The sequence below is a fragment of the Symphodus melops genome, assembly GCF_947650265.1.
Source record: "Symphodus melops genome assembly, chromosome: 9".
Classification (NCBI taxonomy): domain Eukaryota; kingdom Metazoa; phylum Chordata; class Actinopteri; order Labriformes; family Labridae; genus Symphodus; species Symphodus melops.
Window position 1 is genome coordinate 26101527 of NC_136699.1, and position 18208 is coordinate 26119734.

General features: G+C 42.7%; 1 protein-coding gene across 1 annotated transcript; it reads left to right on the top strand.

The window, feature by feature from the left end:
* The first annotated feature begins 5780 nt into the window (after positions 1-5780).
* On the top strand, positions 5781-13445 carry dnd1 (DND microRNA-mediated repression inhibitor 1). The gene is made up of 5 exons (XM_079352720.1): positions 5781-6150; positions 8835-8940; positions 9974-10299; positions 11750-11882; positions 12869-13445. The coding sequence occupies exons 1-5, from the start codon at positions 5947-5949 to the stop codon at positions 13402-13404; spliced, it is 1305 nt and encodes a 434-aa protein (XP_079208846.1). The 5' UTR covers positions 5781-5946; the 3' UTR covers positions 13405-13445.
* Positions 13446-18208: the final 4763 nt, after the last annotated feature.

The window sequence follows — 18208 nt, forward strand, 5'->3', positions numbered from 1 at the left end:
ACACACACAGGTTAACTCCCCGGCCCTTTCACACTGATCACCTGAGGAGCGGCGAGCTCTCCCGTGGGTGCCGTTCTGTCCCCGTATAGAAACACTTTGTGCCAGCTCTTCAAGGCTGAAGGAATGTGTTCATGCTTTCCATTAAAATCAAGAAACACTTTCCACCTTCTCCGTGCAGAAAAAACATCTGCTGTGACTGCTAATGAAAAAGAGGATTAAGTGTGAAAAATACCAAACTGTGTGGAGGAGCAAATATTCAAAGATGAGGGTGTGAAGGAGCTATTAAAAACCTGAGTGTGATCCTGCCTGCTTTCTTTAAAGCTGAAAGTTCGATTCAGAAACTAAATGCAGTGAAGGAAGTTTGCAGGAGAAAACCGGATGTAAGAATGAACTGAGGCGCTCATGGAGACTAAATAAAGGATTTATACAGAACAGTCTTTAAAGGAAGAACATGTGACTGTTTGGTCCAGTAGATGTCACCGTTTAGCTCCAGCATGAAAACAAAACAAACTGCTGTTAGGCCACGCCTCCTCCAGCCTGAAGCCGCCGCCCTCCTCCAGAGACACAGAACGATGTAAAAACTCTTCTTCCAGATAATCAGTGAGTATGTTCTTCTTCTTCTTGACTCAAACAGCTTTTATACACAAGGGGAGGAGCCATGTAAACACAGCTCTGACAACAACACAGCCAGCAGGACTCCAGCTTCTCCCTCACTGGAGACAGTCAGCTGACTTTCCCTGCAGGACTCTTTGGATGTTTCTTGAGTTCACATGTTGTGTTTGTTTTCCAGGTGAATGTTTCAAAGGTTCAAAGGTCAACGAGGTGTCACGTTGGAAAACTAATTAGAAATTAAAGAGTTCCTCTTAATGAGTGACAGCAGTTTGTAAAGAGGCACAAGGCACGCCATGAGGGGGCGGCGGCACATCCTGGTCACTGGTGTTAGTGTGTGTGTGTGTGTGTCGTCATTACAGCTGCACAGCTGGGAAGTCCGACGTTTCCATGAAGCATGTGAAGGCATCAGCTCCAGGTTGGTGGGAGTTGAGTGATCCTGGCGTGACGGTCCACACACAGGTGCATGCTGCCCGCCCCTGAGTGGCGTGCCAAGGACCCTTTTGATCCCAGCACTGATGAACATTAGCCCCCTCTGCTGCGGCAGCGTTTGGGGGCGGGCTCCTGACCCTGTGATCTAACGTACGGCTGTCGTGTTGCACGTCCTGATGTTTGCGACACCCTGCAGTCTGCCGGAGAGCTGAAGGACGACGCTGTTCCATATTTTTCGCCCATAAAACTATAAACGACCTCTTTACTGCCAACCATTCTCCCAAACATACCATATGTTTGTGGATTGATTTCCTCCCTTGCAGGCAGCCGGTGAGCTGTGCTGACTTTCAGAACATCAGCGGAGAGGAGACTCGGAGATCTGGAGGCTCTGCCGGGCGCTAAAACACCACCATTACACTTGATTGTTTTTCAGATTCTCCTCATATGAGGAGAATTTTGTAAAGAGCCCCACGGCCTCCTTTTATTCTGCACAAATATCATGGAGCTTTTTTATTCTAAACTTTGCACAGACTTGGCGTTTATTGGATTTTTTTGTATCTTCAGTACAAACTAGTTAACGGTTTTATTTTCTTTATCTGCCTCCACAGATAAATAATGATACAAACGAGGCTTCCTACACAAACCCCTGTGCCTCAGTTATTTCACTCTGTGTCCTGATCCTGAATTTAACCCTTTAAAACGAGAGGAGTGTTTTTCAATCTGCTTCTCACATGGAGAGTCGACTTCACGCACACACACAAACACACAAACTGTCACCGGCACAGACGGTTGTTACTGAATAAAACATTTGAGACACGAGTAAACGGACTTTTTTACCAGCTGAAGCCGGGCCCGGGGAGCGCTGCGAGCCTTGATGTGCAGATGTGACGGGGAGATGAATGAACAGCGGGAGACCTTCCTGTCTCAGTGCACACACTCAGATAGCACCGCATGTCACACCTCACATGGTCACTGCAAGGCAGCACACACACACACACACACACACACACACACACACACACACACAGAGCCAATGTGCCAGTCAGGCAGAGTGTGTGTTTGTGGGAGCATTAAAGTATCTTCAGGATGTTTGTGTTGCTTTTCTTGCAGCTTGTGTACAGATGAGGTCGTGTGTGTGTTTGTTAAATGTAGATATTCAAGATTAGCAATCAAACTAAATAAGATAATAGTGCAGTGATGAAGTAAACATGAGGTAGTCATCTGTACAGTGTTCACATTATAAGATCTTTTAAATTGGTCCTCGTGTCGTTGGGTCCTATGGGGGGGGGGGGGTCAGCGTCTCTGCAGGCTTCCTGTGGGGTTTACACAACATGTAAGAAAACAAACGGTATTTGAAAAAAGTGTCTTTTAACTAAAGTTGATAAAAAAAATAAAGCAAGCGTGGACGTGACGTCATGGACTGGATCAGGGCTGCCGATGTTTTGGTGTTTTTAATCTGATTCTGTATTTAGCCGTTAACGTGACGTCACGTGTGAGCTGAAGGTTCAAAGATCGTCTCACTGCAGAACCTGCCAGGACTCGATGTTGTCAAACTCTAACTGAATTAAACCAGAGCATGAATGTGTGTGTGTGTGTGTGTGTGTAAGCCCAGACAAGATGAAGGCCTGTAACTAAAACAAATGGCACAGCTGAAAATCAAAGTCAGCGGTATGGCAGCGTTTTGCTTCCCTATAAGCTGCTGTTTAATGCAGCATCGTGAGCTCTGAAAATGTTTGTGTCGCTGACAAAGCAGCGTTCCTCCATCCATGCCAGACACCTGCGCTTTATCCCCAGACAGACGGCGCAACACACACACACACACACACACATACACACACACACACACACACACACACACACACACACACACATAAATAATTCCTTTTGTAGGGAATACAAACGTCCTCGTCCTTCACACCTTGGCTGTGTGTGTGTGTGTGTGTGTGTGTGTGTGTGTGTGTGTGTGTGTGTGTGTGTGTTTAGTCTGACCCTGCCAAAGACCACTTCGATGAAACTAGTCAGTAAGACTCAGGAAACCGCGACACAGAGAAACACATCATGCTCAGTGATCAAATCTAAAAACATGCCTGAAGTGTTTTTTCAAACATTGGTTTGAAACGGGACGTCGTCCACTTTATTCACACGTTTTCAACACGTCAAAGTTTAGCTGCACAGTGACTTAACAAATCAGTAAGAAGCGAAAGTAACAAAAACTCACAGTACAGATACAATGTTACCATATGAAGTGTTTAATGACAAAATGAATCAAAAATGGACTAAAATATTTTGTTATAGTTTTAACAGGACATGAACCATGTTGAACAGACAGAAGTCCCTGTGTGTTCCTGCAGGGGGCGCTGGAGTCCCCCGTGTGTTCCTGCAGGGGGCGCTGGAGTCCCCCGTGTGTTTCTGCAGGGGGCGCTGGAGTCCCCCGTGTGTTTCTGCAGGGGGCGCTGGAGTCCCCCGTGTGTCCCTGCAGGGGGCGCTGGAGTCCCCCGTGTGTTCCTGCAGGGGGCGCTGGAGTCCCCCGTGTGTTTCTGCAGGGGGCGCTGGAGTCCCCCGTGTGTCCCTGCAGGGGGCGCTGGAGTCCCCCGTGTGTTCCTGCAGGGGGCGCTGGAGTCCCCCGTGTGTCCCTGCAGGGGGCGCTGGAGTCCCCCTTGTGTTCCTGCAGGGGGCGCTGGAGTCCCCCGTGTGTCCCTGCAGGGGGCGCTGGAGTCCCATGGATGGCGGTCTCCGTGCTGGAAATGCTGTCTCAGGCTAACTTTGAGTCAAGCTAACGACAGGCTGAGAGCTGAGGCGGGGCTTAAGCCTCCTGACCTCGCAGCCACCTGTCAATCAGCTCAGCGACAGGCCTTATTGTGAATAACTCTGATCCTTCATCCAATCAGAACTGCTGAGTCTTTAACTGACTTTAAAGGCTTTGGTACAGAAAAAGATCTGCGTATGATTTCCTTTATGTTCACTAAGTCACTTTACAGAATTCTGCAAAGTTCTTTAAAAAATTAAAGGGGCAGTATGTAACTTTCAATAATACCATGTTTTAGTGACAGCGCAGGACGCAAGGCTAAGTTCAGTATCCGTGTCCGTGATCACTCTATTCTTCGCCCTGCTGACTTTAATCTTTATTTATATTAAGTTCAATCAGGGCTCATAATTAAGGAAGAACTTGTTTTTCAATGCAACTTTTACTTTTGGATCCTAAACCTGCTCTGTATGTTTTTCTCTCCCCCTGCAGGAGAAACACACGTGGTGCAACAGTGGCACCCTGTGGAGATCTGCGTGTATTACATATGTTGGTAAAAAGCATAAAGTGACAGTTTGGGGGACACTTGTGACTCTTAAAATGTTTAATTAAACCTCTGAACATACTCAGTGTTTGAGTAGAAAACAACAACCTGGGGAATGTAGTAAAGACATGCTACAACATGCTAAGGGTTAGTTTTTTCTTTTCATTTCTTTTTAACCTAAAAGGCTCTTCAGTCCCCAGCAGCTCGACGTAATCAAACATTTGTTCCAGATTTAAATGATCGAAATGTTTCATACACTTTTTGTGAGATTTATTTTTTGGGTGTTTTTGGGAGAGACAGTGGATAGAGTCGGGAATCAGGGGACGAGAGAGAGAGAGAGAGAGAGAGAGAGAGAGAGAGAGAGAGAGAGAGAGAGAGAGAGAGAGAGAGAGAGAGAGAGAGAGGGAGGAATGACGTGCAGGGAAGCAGCCACAGGTCGGATTCGGACCCGGGCCGCCCACCTGGAGGACAGGTTTAAAAACGGAAAAATTAAAGATGACCAAATAAAAAGAATTCAAAGTGATTAATGGTGGTAGATCAGGATTACATCTTTAAATCTGGTTGTTCAGAAGAATAAATAATATGCAATATAAATATATTGTCCTGATTGAGTTTTTAAACTTGTTCGTAGGATTGTGAAAACTTTGATCTGAAAGTAGCAGGACGATCCTGACCTGAGCACAGCGTGAGAGCACTTTTAAACTTTATCGAACAAACATTTAAATAAAAGTTCAGGCTCCGTAAAGGCTGTAACTGGATCAGCGGGATTCTATCCAGTGTCTCTCCAGATAGAAGAAAAGTAGATTACCAAATCTGGATAATTTAAAACAGATTAAACGTTTTTAATAACCCCTGCAGCGCTCAATAGAGGGAGGCTCAGCACTACACACTTTGTCCACAGGAGGGCGCCAAAATGTCTGTCCTCTGTTGGATCCTGTTAAAAAGTTTACACTTCAGAAAGTGGAGGTTTGATCCACATTGGATCACCTGATTTTATCCAATAAAAACCCGAGGCGCCCAGGCTCTAATCCAATCAGATTGCTCTAACTCTGTTGGGGGGGGGGAGAAACCAGACCTGTATTTGAGCAACTTTGAAAGTCTAGCTCATGATCACGTTGATTTTATACAGTTTTGATGTCTAAAAGTGGGATTAGAGTAAACTGGATTAAACGGATTCTCGTTAGGACAGAGAATCAGATTCCCCAACCCGGACCATTAAACCTGGATTAAAAATGCGGATTGGCGGCCGTCCAATGGGCGGTTAGTCTTGAGGGTAGTGCTCCATGCAGTAATGCTGTTTTTGGGGCTGCATTGAAGGCATCAGCTAGAGCTGATGATTATCTCGTCATCAAGCTCTGCAGAAGCCTGATAACGATCCTGATCATTTGAATCAGGTGTGTTGAAGAGGGAGACATCTATTAAAACCAGGGTTGGCTACCCCAGAATTGTAAAGACTAGTTGTTGGAGCTCCCTGTTTTCTAAACCTGCCGAGGCCCTGACTATAGGTTGTGGTATTTCATCCTTATAAAACAGATAAATCTTCCAGGTCTATTTCTGCGGGGTTGGTCCCAGTCTGGTCCCAGTCTGGGCCCCTTTGTTAAAGTGGCCTAGAACCGCCATGGGAAGGCCTGCTGCAGGTAATGAGTCCAGAGGGTTTTGGATGGAACAGGAAGTCCTGGCACGAGCGGACAGTGAAGGCGGCATGATGTCAAGTGTAACGTGCCGGCCAATCGAGAGCTCCAGGTGTGGCCACGCGCTACATAGTGTCACAGCGCGCGCGAAGACAGCAAAGGAGGACACGATGGAGAGCAAGCAGAGTCAGGTGAGTGAGTCCTCCCTGTGTGTTGACCATCCTTTTCACCAAAGCAGTCACTTTACAAAGGTAGAAAGTCAGTGCGCGAGCTCTTAGCTGCAGAGGCGGCTCGAACTTTGATGTTAGTTTGTATCACGCGCTGTTTATAAGCACGCGCTCTGTTTGCTACACTGTGTAAAGTCTCTCTCTCCCCCAAAAAACTGCCCTCCATGTTTTCTCCTCTTTGACTTGGTGGGACTGTTTGTAGCTGGTTCAGTCTCACCTGCAGCGTTTACCCATCAAACACACACACACACACACACACACACACACACACACACACACACACACACACACACACACACACACACACACAGTAACAACCACAGGTGATGAAGGTGAGTCAGCACAGGTGTGAATGATTACATTTGAGTCTCAGGTGTTTAATATGAAACAATCACAGTTATTTAAAGAGCGACAGCATCCAAAAGAAGTAAAACATTGTAAACAGACCCCCCCCCCCCCCCCCCCCCCCCCCCCCCCCACACACACACACACACACTCAATGTTTTTATAAGTAATAAAAACATTGTGTCAGCATTCTTTCAGTTCATAGAGAAGCAGTACTTTTAGGGTTGTAAAGATTAATCGTGATAAATCGATTCAAAGGTTCACATTAGAGCTGAAACGATTCCTCGAATAATTCGATTACAAAAATTCATCGAGGAATTTTCGCTGCCTCGAGGCTTCGTTAAGTTTTTTTTGTTTTTTTTTTGCGTCATCAAAACTTTGGTATGAGTATAAAACACGTTTAATGTAGCTGCAGCTACCTGCTCCTCTCTCTTACACACAGCGCTAACGCGCACACGCGAGCGCGGCGCGCCCCTTTTAACTTTTAGTCAGCACACAGTTGATCCGTGATCCATACGACCCAGTCGGGAACACGTGATCCGGTCAAACGGTCCGCTTTTCTCCGTTCACTCTCTCCGTGTTTGCAGCTAACATAACGATAGTAACGTCCTCTCACAGTCTCTGTCATAGACATACTGTATGTCTATGGTCTCTGTAGTCTCAGCTAACATAACGATAGCAACGTCCTCTCACAGTCTCTGTCATAGACGCGTCTCTGGTCTCTGTAGTCTGTGAGCGCGCTGAATGCACGCGCTGCAGGAGCAGACAGAGATACACTTTTAATAATAAACAGGCTGATTATATTAAATGTCTGATGTCTTCAAAGCTAAATCAAGACAGAACTTGTTTGTGGAATAATAATTCAGCAAATATATATTTAAAGTTTCTCAATCTCCTTATCTGACATAATGATTGATTCTGTGATTGATTCAACAGAACATAATGCTTTCTCTATTAAATGTACTGTAACAGATGTGTAGGCTACACAAAACAGTATTTGCTATTTCAGCCATTAAAACATGTCTGGCCTGTATTTTTCATCTACCTGCCGCCTTGACCAGTGAATCAGAAAGTGAATTTGGGAGCCTGTCAGTAATATGGTGAGCATCATCAGCAGCTGTAGAGCAGAGGTGGTTGGTTGTAACAAGCAGGCGTTACCATGGTAACTGCAAAGAAGCAGGTTTGTAGGGACGACCCAAGACGAGTTAAACCTTAATTAAGCAAAAGTATGATTTATTAGATTACTCGATTAATCGACGGGATATTCGATAGAATACTCGATTACTAAAATATTCGATAGCTGCAGCTCTAGTTCACATACTCTGAAACTTAAATATAGTTTGGGGAAAATGTATTTTAACATAATCTTGACTAAAACAGCCAGATTTCATGCACACCTGCGGGGCTGCTGAGGCCACGCCCCCACATGCACACATGACATTTCAACCCGTGTGCCACATAAAGAGAAGAACGTTTTGATGATATCATAGGGTCATATATTTGATGTAAATCTGTTGAATTGTTCCTTTTTATAGATGTCTATATAAAGTCATATCTTACCTTATTTTACTAATTCCCATGGAAAATTTCCGATTTCGAAAATCTCCAAAATTCGCTAATTCTGTCTTGCATTGATCCGGGCTTCAGGCTTTATTATTTATTTATTTTGGCTGCTTTAAAGTTCCTTCTACCTGCTGAAGATCTGATCCAGGTCAGAGTGACACTCCTCCCTCATCCCTCCTGAGTAGGGATGTAAAGATCCATCATGGGGCAGATAAAAATCCATTAACTGTTTCACCATAAAGTCATCAAAACGATGCTCCAAGCGCGTTTTAATGTATCTGCAGCTACCTACACAGACGCACACGCCTGCGTAGGTAGGTAGTGTGACGCGCAGCATATTCAGAAACGCTGCACATCCAAACGCAAAAACACAAACGCGTTGCAAAACAAAGAAACACGCTGCGTCAAGGCAAAACAACTGCATAAGTGTCAAACATGCTGCAAGTACAGAAACAAAACGTGAGTTTAAAAAACCCCACACATTTAGAAAACGACAGCAAATACAGAAACGCGCTGAAAGTTCAGCCTGGATCAGGGGCTTGGTGGAGTGGCTGGGGGGCCTTTTGCGGTCCTTGAGGGGATTTTTCTCAGTCCCCGACTTCAATCGAAGGATCAGAAGATTTTGTCCCGATGTCTCATCCAGACAGTTTTGTTTTTTTCATGTTAGCGAGGGCTGAAAGATATTCATCAAACATCAAATCATAATATAATTAAACTGATGGACGATTCCCTCTCCTCAGGTGCTGAACCTGGTGCGGGTCCAGGAGCTGGAAACATGGCTGAAAACGACCGACACAAAGCTGACTCAGGTGAACGGCCAGAGGAAGTACGGAGGCCCTCCTGAAGGTGAGACACAGGAACGATGCAGGACAGTCACATGAGAGACGAGCACGAGTGCCTCTCATGACCAACAGCAAAAAGGACTCGCATGACGTATTCAAGCTGCAACCTCCAATCAGAGGTGCAAAATCCTGCAGTTCCTCGAGAGTCCACTAGAGGCTGGCTCAAAGGAACGCAAACAAACACGAGGGGCAAAGACGGCCTGGTACAAAAACAAAATCGATCTGCTGAGCTGTCGTCATCACACTGTGCACAACAGCTCTCGTACATAAACCGTGAGACGAGCAAATTTGTGCATAAATTAACAATACTGACCGTTTTCATCACCATCACCTATATATTATCATTAATCAGCCATTTAGTTTCATGGATGTGTTATTGAAAACATATTAAATACATGATCAATCACACTTAATAAAAGCTTTTAGGTAGAGTTAACAGTTGTTTTCTCTCATCAGTAAAACATAGACTGCATTTTAAATCAGGCAAAATAAAGTTAACTCTTCCCTTTTCCTCTTCATCAAAAACAGAAACCTCAGAACAACATGAACACTTCATACACTGTCAAAGACACGTTTCATTAAAGTGTTTAAATGCTCGTGTCTGTTATCAGAACAATCAGCTGTTTTCAGTTAAACAGTCAAAAAACAACATGAATATTTCCTCTCGTCTATATCGAGTGGTTTGACTTCGACCTTGCTGATGAGCCGTACTCTCTCACGTCTCTTTGAACTCCTCCATTTTTAAACAGCATGACGTACTGTCAGGCGCTGCATCCAATCGTTGCATCGCGGCGGCACAAAGACGTCCGCGTTCTTACAAACTCTTGGAGGTGCGTGGCTGGGTGCTCGCACTGACCGTGCCGTCTGCAGGAAGCATGAATCAGAGGGAGGGAAATGTCTTTGGTTATTTTACTTGGATTGAACTGTTGATGCGTGTGTGGAGGTTGGATGACTTCAGCTCGTTCCTTCATGTTTTCTGCAGCTGTATATGTTGTTGTCGTCGTGTGATGACGTGTCCCCCTCATGTGTCCCCTCAGTGTGGGACGGCCCCCTGCCAGGAGCCCGCTGTGAGGTCTTCATCAGCCAGATCCCGCGGGACGCCTACGAGGATCTGTTAATCCCGCTGTTCACCTCCGTGGGTCCCCTCTGGGAGTTCCGGCTCATGATGAACTTCAGCGGTCAGAACCGCGGCTTCGCTTACGCTAAATACGGCTCGCCGGCGCTCGCAGCCGACGCCATCCGCCTGCTGAACGGACACATGCTGGAGCCCGGCATCCGCCTGAGCGTCCGGCGCAGCACGGAGAAGAGGCACCTCTGTGTGGGGGAGCTGCCGGCCTCCACCAGGCAAGAGGACCTGCTCAAGGTACGAACCGCCCTGAGACTCGGTTCAATTCTGCTTTAGATAAATAACTCTAACAGAGAGCATGCTGGGACATGAACTTCCTGCACGGCCCACGCTGTACCACTTCTCTTAAAAGTCGGGGTGAAACGTCGGCTCACACCGTGTGACTGAATCACGAGCAGACTGTACGGGGGAAATCAGGCCGGAGCGTCGATGACTGTTAATAAAGTTTCATTTGAAAACTTCTAGGCACTCCGGGCGACGCCTACGGTGGCTGGAAGTGCACAACACGACGACAAAACACAAAGAAATAAGAAAACAATATTAACTACTAACACAAAAGGCAGCTGTTGTATTATAATCGTTGCTGATTGGACGAACACACTGTCCGTCTTTTTAACAGGAAGTAAATGCTCCATACTCCTTTGGCGCCAGGTAGAGGAAAGTAAACGATGGAAGCGGAGCAAGATGGTCAAACGTGTAACGATGTGTCGCACACTTTGTGGGAAAGAGCTCGATGAAAAGACACAAACGGACGTAACCCTTCGTTCAGTCGCCTCCGGGTCACTGCTCGCCTCGGGTACGTTCCCTTTCTGACAACCTCAGGGTCGCTCGGAGCCGATTATCCGCCCAGATGATGGTGGAGTGTGAAAGGTACAAAGTTCCAACCTTAACGTCCCCGACCTGCTCGCCAATCGTCGGGGTGACCTGATTTATTTGTTTGATATTTACGGTGAAAAATCGTGACGATTACGTCATCAATGCGTCTGGCAAAGGTCGCACACGACTACAATATCATCATAATATTATATAACCTCTAAGTGACCTCCAGTCCTCGTCTCCGCAGCGAGCAGTTCACACACGCCAGCCTTTATGTTTTTTAGGTTTCGGCACACAGGACGGCACAGATCATCGTTTTCTCAAATGTTGGATCCAAATATCTACGATTGTATCCAACAACTTCCACTTCCTTTACTTTCACCAGCCGCCACGCTACACGCTACGGTGTGAAAACACAACACAATGACACGAACTGTTAACAGGAAGGAGGACGTCAAATGGGCCTGATTATCCCTCGCACCAGGCCGGGTTGTCCCGCCTCCCAGCTGACCTTCACTCACACGGCTCCAGGACCAAACGTGCCTGAGCACATGATGTCAGGCACAAGTCACCTCTTCCATCCGTGCCAAATATAGAAATACATCCATAGATATGACACATAGAACTACATGAAACACTTGTTTGATCATTAAAGGAGGAGAGAGCGAGGCTCATCATGGTGCGTCTCACGGCTCAGTCACATAAAACAGATTAGTTGGTATTTCTTCTTGTTTGATGACAGAAACGTTTCAGGCTGTTGATGATGTCATTGTGACCGTCTGCGTCGGACGCTCTGTTTTTAATGAATCGCCTGAAAACGTGACCTGGTGAATGATTGTGCTTCACTCACACTGTTTTCGTTTGCTCTCAGGTGCTGCGCGTTCTGGCGGACGGCGTGGAGCGAGTGTCTCTGAAGGCCGGCCCCGGGATAGAAGGGGTGTCTGCTATCGTGGCCTTCTCGTCGCACCACGCCGCGTCCATGGCTAAGAAAGTGCTGGTGGAAGGTGAGGGAGACGCTCTGATTGGTCGGTGTTCTGCGGTCGCCCTCGCTCAGCTCTTACCGGTTAAATCTTTACATTGGAGTCAAACACACTCGTCGTTAACCTCGTCAGCATGACCTGGACTGGACCTCATATTTCTTTTCTTGTCTACTCATGGCGGTCACAGCTCCACGTTCACACACTTAATCGCTGTTAACAATTTAACCCATTAAAAATGTAATATAGTCCGAGTTGAGTTGCAAGTCTTTCACGATTTTGTCAAGTCGATTCCAAGTCATGTGACTGGAGTCCACGCCTCTGGTCGGCGGCGTGTAAGCTGGATGCCGATAGCCACATCAGCTATGTGATAGCATCACATCATAGCAGCTAATCGCTAATAGCTAACCCGCTAATAAATTCAACAATGGAGAAAAACGCGACAGCGGAAATAAAACCAACGATGAAGTTGAAGTTAGTCATTGAACAAAAGTAGTTTGTGACTCAATGAACGGGTCCGTTCTTAACGGGGGCTAATCATCTCGCCCTGTGTGCAAAGTAAAATAATGTAAACATCCAAAATCAAACTAGGACGTTTGAAAAAGCTGTTGAAAAGTCTTTGCTCTGTTTCATTGCACTTGGGAAATACGTAATACATAGGAGAGCTAATTATTTCATCAAGTGTTGGTGGATTTTTACGTCAGTCAGCCTCGTTAGTCTAGAGACGGCAGTATCAGCCGTTTAGCGTTGTTTCGTTTGCAGCACCGTTAAATAAGGACAGTCGCACGTTTGAAAGAGCCTCGTTGTTTTATTGGTTCAAAAAGTTTGAATGAATGTTTAAAGTAACAACTGTGCTGCTATAATGGCTTCAATAAAACAAACGAGCATTTTGGAGCTCATTGACTAATGATTAATTGATGGGTAAGATGAACACATTTGATCAGGCTCTGATTATTTGCGTCCATGGCCGCTCAGGCGTGGTTTGTTTTACTCCCTCTTCTTTGCGTCTGCAGCGTTCAAGAAGCAGTTTTCTCTGAGCGTCTCGGTCAAGTGGCAGTCGACTGTGAAGCCGAGCAGCGACGAGCCTCCCCTGCCACAGAAACCTTCAAAGAGCCTCCTGAACTCTCCTCGCCCCATTTCCCTTCCTCCTCGTCTGGCTCGCCCTCCGTCCATCCCCCCGGGTTTCTGCAGAGCTGTGGGAAGACCCACCGCCCCCCGGCACCTTCTCTCTCCCGGCTCAAACCCCATCCCGGGTCGTCAGGACCCTCCAGGCTCCTCGCCGTCCCCCGTGGTGCTCCTGTGGAAGTTGTGTGAGTTGAGCGGCGTGGGCCAGCCGCTCTATGAGATGTTCTTCAGCCACGCCGGGCCTGATGGATTCCTCTACTTCACCTACAGGGTGAGCGTCCCCGGCATCCCCACGCCCTTCAAGGGCCTGGTTATGATCTTGCCGGGACCCTCTGACTCCGCCATGTTGGAGGAGGCTCGCCGTGCTGCGGCCCAGCAGGTTCTGCAGAGTGTGCATCAAACGGGTCGCTCTCTGACGGGCTGATGGCGAGCGCCTGGGTGTCCCAGTAAGCACTGTTTGTTGCTGTTTTTGAATGTAGTTTCTTTGTTTTTGCATGTATTTATTCGACGTTTGTTTTCTATGCTTTGTTTTATGCATGTTTTTTAAGTGTCTTACTGTTAGATGTGTTCCTTGTTTTAACTAAAAAAAGATTTGACACAAATGATCAATGTGTTTTCTTTTCATTGTCTGGAATTAAGTCTTTAGAAGGACGACAGGAAACGTGGTTTCCCACATGATTTTACATGAGACTATCATCCGTTTAGTTATTGATTATGTTTCACTGATATCCTTCAACAGAGACTGAAGAGAGCGCCGGAACATTTTAGTTGAAGATGAACAATTACAAATATTTTCTTGTGGTTTCATTAAAGTTTAATGTGTCCATTCTGCTCTGTTTGTGATGGTCAGAGCTGCAGTTTAAATAACTTCTAAAACCTGTTCTACTCTCCAGTTTAAAGAGTCAGAGCAACACATTCAGTTCAGAGCAGAAACGAGTTATTATAGTCAGTTCTAAGGTGAACTAACCATGGGACAAATATAAGCTGCACTTTTTACTCACATTTTACTTTGTTTTGTCCTTCCTGCAGCTGTTCCTGCAGCTGTCTCTTTGCAGCCTGTTTGTCTTAACTTATTTATGTTGTTAATATAGTTTGTAGTTTTTGTAAATGTGATGTTTGTCGATATGACGATTTGTAACAATTTTCACACCTTTGATAATCGGGCATTGAATTTAAATCGTGGAGATGCACGGAGGAAACGAAGCCGAGGAGAGAGGAAATCAGCTTTAAGACACATGAGACGTCGTTTCCTCGACAGCGTCACATGACGCGACATCAGCTGATCACGTTCAGTCAATCAGCCGAACAGCTGTTTATGTCCACACACACACTCGCACACGCACACTGTATTATTTCTCATCAAACACACTATATTATTTCTAATCACACACACACACTATATCTAATCAAACACTATTATTTATAATCACACAATTATTTATAATCAAACACACACTGTATTATTTCTAATCAAACACACACACTGTATTATTTCTAATCAAACACACATACTGTATTATTTCTAATCAAACACACACTGTATTATTTCTAATCAAACACACACTGTATTATTTCTAATCAAACACTGTATTATTTCTAATCAAACACTGTATTATTTCTAATCAAACACACACACTATTATTTCTAATCAAACACACACTGTATTATTTCTAATCAAACACTATTATTTCTAATCAAACACACTGTATTATTTCTAATCAAACACACATACTGTATTATTTCTAATCAAACACACATACTGTATTATTTCTAATCAAACACACACACTGTATTATTTCTAATCAAACACACTGTATTATTACTAATCAAACACACTGTATTATTTCTAATCAAACACACTGTATTATTACTAATCAAACACACTGTATTATTACTAATCAAACACACTGTATTATTTCTAATCAAACACACACTATTATTTCTAATCAAACACATACTGTATTATTTCTAATCAAACACACACACTGTATTATTTCTAATCAAACACACACTGTATTATTTCTAATCACACACACACACTGTATTATTTCTAATCAAACACACATACTGTATTATTTCTAATCAAACACACATACTGTATTATTTCTAATCAAACACACACTGTATTATTTCTAATCAAACACACATACTGTATTATTTCTAATCAAACACACATACTGTATTATTTCTAATCAAACACACACACTGTATTATTTCTAATCAAACACACTGTATTATTTGTAATCAAACACACACACTGTATTATACCCAAAATCTGACTATTACAAAAATCACAGTTTACATCAAAATTTACAGACCGAGCTTGACTTAATAAGACTTAATACAAAACAAGAACCATGAACAAATAGAAAAATAAAACTTAAAACACAAATATCTGAGGTCTAAGTTGGAAGCAATGATTTTAAACCTTGAGTTAGTTCAGCAGCTTGTTTAGTTCTAATCTTTATAATTGATTTTTGTAAATTTGTTAATTCATTCATGAAAATGAGAAAAAGTGGTTTGACTTTTAGAAATCTGCATTTATGAATGTATTGTTTGGCCAAGATAATGACTGCATTATACAATCTCTTCTTTCTTTCTTCCATTAAAATACCCAGTTTTATTTTGTTATATTCTAAAGTTGGAAAATTTAGTTCTTTTGTAGAAATCCAATTTCTAAACGAACCCCAAAAAGTTTTTGTGAAATTACAATCATAAAATAGATGTTGGGTTTCAATTTCAACATCACAAAACACACAGTTATTTCTTTCAATTTTGAATCTTTCTCTAAGGAACTCATCACATGGGTAGATGTCATTAATTATTTTAAAGTGTGTTTCTTTTGCTTTCGGTGAGACGGGGAGAGTGAGGTACTCGGTCCTAATTCTTGAAATATTATCAACAGAATAATCTTTTAAAAGAAAATTTCTTTTGAGTGGAATTGGGAAGAGTTCATATGTTAAAGATCTTCGAATAATTTTATTTGTGCACTTCTTCCCCCCAAATTCAAACCATCTATATAAAGAGAAGGTAACTTAGGTATTATTTTCTGATATGTTAATGTGCCTTTTACCATATTTATGATTGCTTGAGGAATCGCCTTAAAAACTGTTGAATATTGTTTAGTTGTACATGTTGTATTTTACCATTAAATCATTATAATCAAGCAAATTCCCCCCTGAATCCATTAAATGTAAAATAGACCAAATACCTCTCTCCACCCACTCATGACCATATAAGGACTTACGTTTAAACAAGATACATCTATTGTACCATATTGGACAGTTGTTTGGGGTAAAATTGTGTTTATAGGCCAATTTCCAGTAAAGGAGGACTTGCTGATGAAAAGATGAAGTTTAGATACAAGAAAGTCACATCTCAAGAGAAATTCTATACCACCACATGTTTCAAATATTTTAGAAGGAATATTAAACCAGAAAGTTTTGCTATTGCATATGAATTATTGTAACCATTTAAGCTTTATCATAGCATTCATTGATTCAAAGTCAATTACATTTAAACCCCCTTCCTCTATAGATTTTACCACATCACTATTTCTAATATAGTGATGTTTATTTCTCCAGATAAAGTTAAAGATTAACTGGTTAACTGATCTAATTGAGTTATTAGAAATATGTAAAGAAAAGGCAGGGTACATTATCCCAGAGAGTATTTCACTTTTAGTGATTAGAATCCGTCCAAAGATTGACAAGTCTCTTTGCTACCAGGAGTTGAGAATAGTTTTACTTTTCTTTATAATTGTCTCCACATTGTGTTCTTCTCTAGTTTTGATGTCTTTTGTAATAACCACACCTAAATATTTCACTCTCTCTTTAACTGGGATTTTATATAAGTCTACCATGGGGTGATCATGTATAGAGACTAATTCACATTTCTTTAAATTCAAGTAAAGTCCAGATGCTTTGGAAAATGTCTTCATGTTCTTGAGAATCAGAGGAATCTGTTCGGACCTTTTAACAAAGATTGTTGTATCATCAGCCAGCTGAGTAACAGACACATTACTACCCAGCACATTTAAGGGCTCTATGTCACGGCTGCATTTAAGAGAAACAGCCAACAGTTCTGCAGCTAAGATAAATAAAAGGGGAGAACAAGGGCACCCTCGTCTTATACCTCGACTGACCTCAAATCTTTTAGTGGTACCTTGATGGAGGGAGACAGAACTATTGATCTCACTATAGAGCAGAGAGATAACTTTGATACAACAGGAGCCAAAACCAAAGTACTGTCAAGTTTTCAATATAAATGGATGTTCGACTGAATCAAAGGCTTTATAAAAATCTAAAAATAAAACAAAACCTTTGTCATTTATCAAATAATTATAATCCAGAAGGTCAAGAACCAACCTAATGTTGTTGTGTATAGACCTGTCTTTAAGAAATCCAGACTGAGTTTCACTGATTATTTGATCCATCCCTAATTTCAATCTGTGAGCAAGAACAAGAGAGAATCATTTGTAATCTACATTCAATAAAGTTATTGGTCTCAAGTTATCAATTTGCCTTTTGTCCTTACCAGGTTTAGGTAACAAGGTGATGACTCCTTGTTTCATAGTAGACATAAGAGCATTATTTTCCACACATTCTTTTAGAGCATTAAAAAGTAAATCTCTAATATTCTCCCAGAAAAATTTATAAAAGTTTGAAGTCAGTCTGACCTGTACTAAAATAAGTTCAGTGTGTAAGTGTTTGTACAAACTAAAACACTGCTCCACCTAAGATGGACATTTAATATGATCATAGACGTGAACAACTTCACCTGTTTATTGTTTTAAAGGATCAAATAAAAGCCTCCTCTTCTTTTCTTCCTTCTGTTCACCTCTTTATTTCATTGGGTTTCATATTTAAAGGAACTGTTACAAAAACTAAAGAATATTAAATCATGTTACAGACAACTTCTCACTCTTATTTATTTATCATTGTTTTACTTTTCATTTCTTTGTCAAATTTAATTTCGGCTACAACAAAAAAATAAAGGTCTTGCAGCTGTGATGTTCATTTATAGTCTCCTTGTCTGCTTTCATTGATGACAACCTGTTCTTTGATATTATAATAAATTAAACATTATAAATTACAATAAAGAATGTGGGCTCCATCTGATCGTTTTGTTATAAGTCTACACTAATATAAATTTACTAGAGAAAAATAATCTACATAAAGACTTTTACAGAATGTATTACGTACATAAATAATAAGCCGTTCCCCCAG

Coding starts and splice junctions, on each gene's coding strand:
- dnd1 (XM_079352720.1), top strand. CDS start 5,947: ATGGGAAGGCCTGCTGCAGGTAATGAGTCCAGAGGGTTTTGGATGGAA. Junction 6,151..8,834: donor TGGAGAGCAAGCAGAGTCAG/GTGAGTGAGTCC, acceptor CCCTCTCCTCAG/GTGCTGAACCTGGTGCGGGT. Junction 10,300..11,749: donor GGCAAGAGGACCTGCTCAAG/GTACGAACCGCC, acceptor GTTTGCTCTCAG/GTGCTGCGCGTTCTGGCGGA.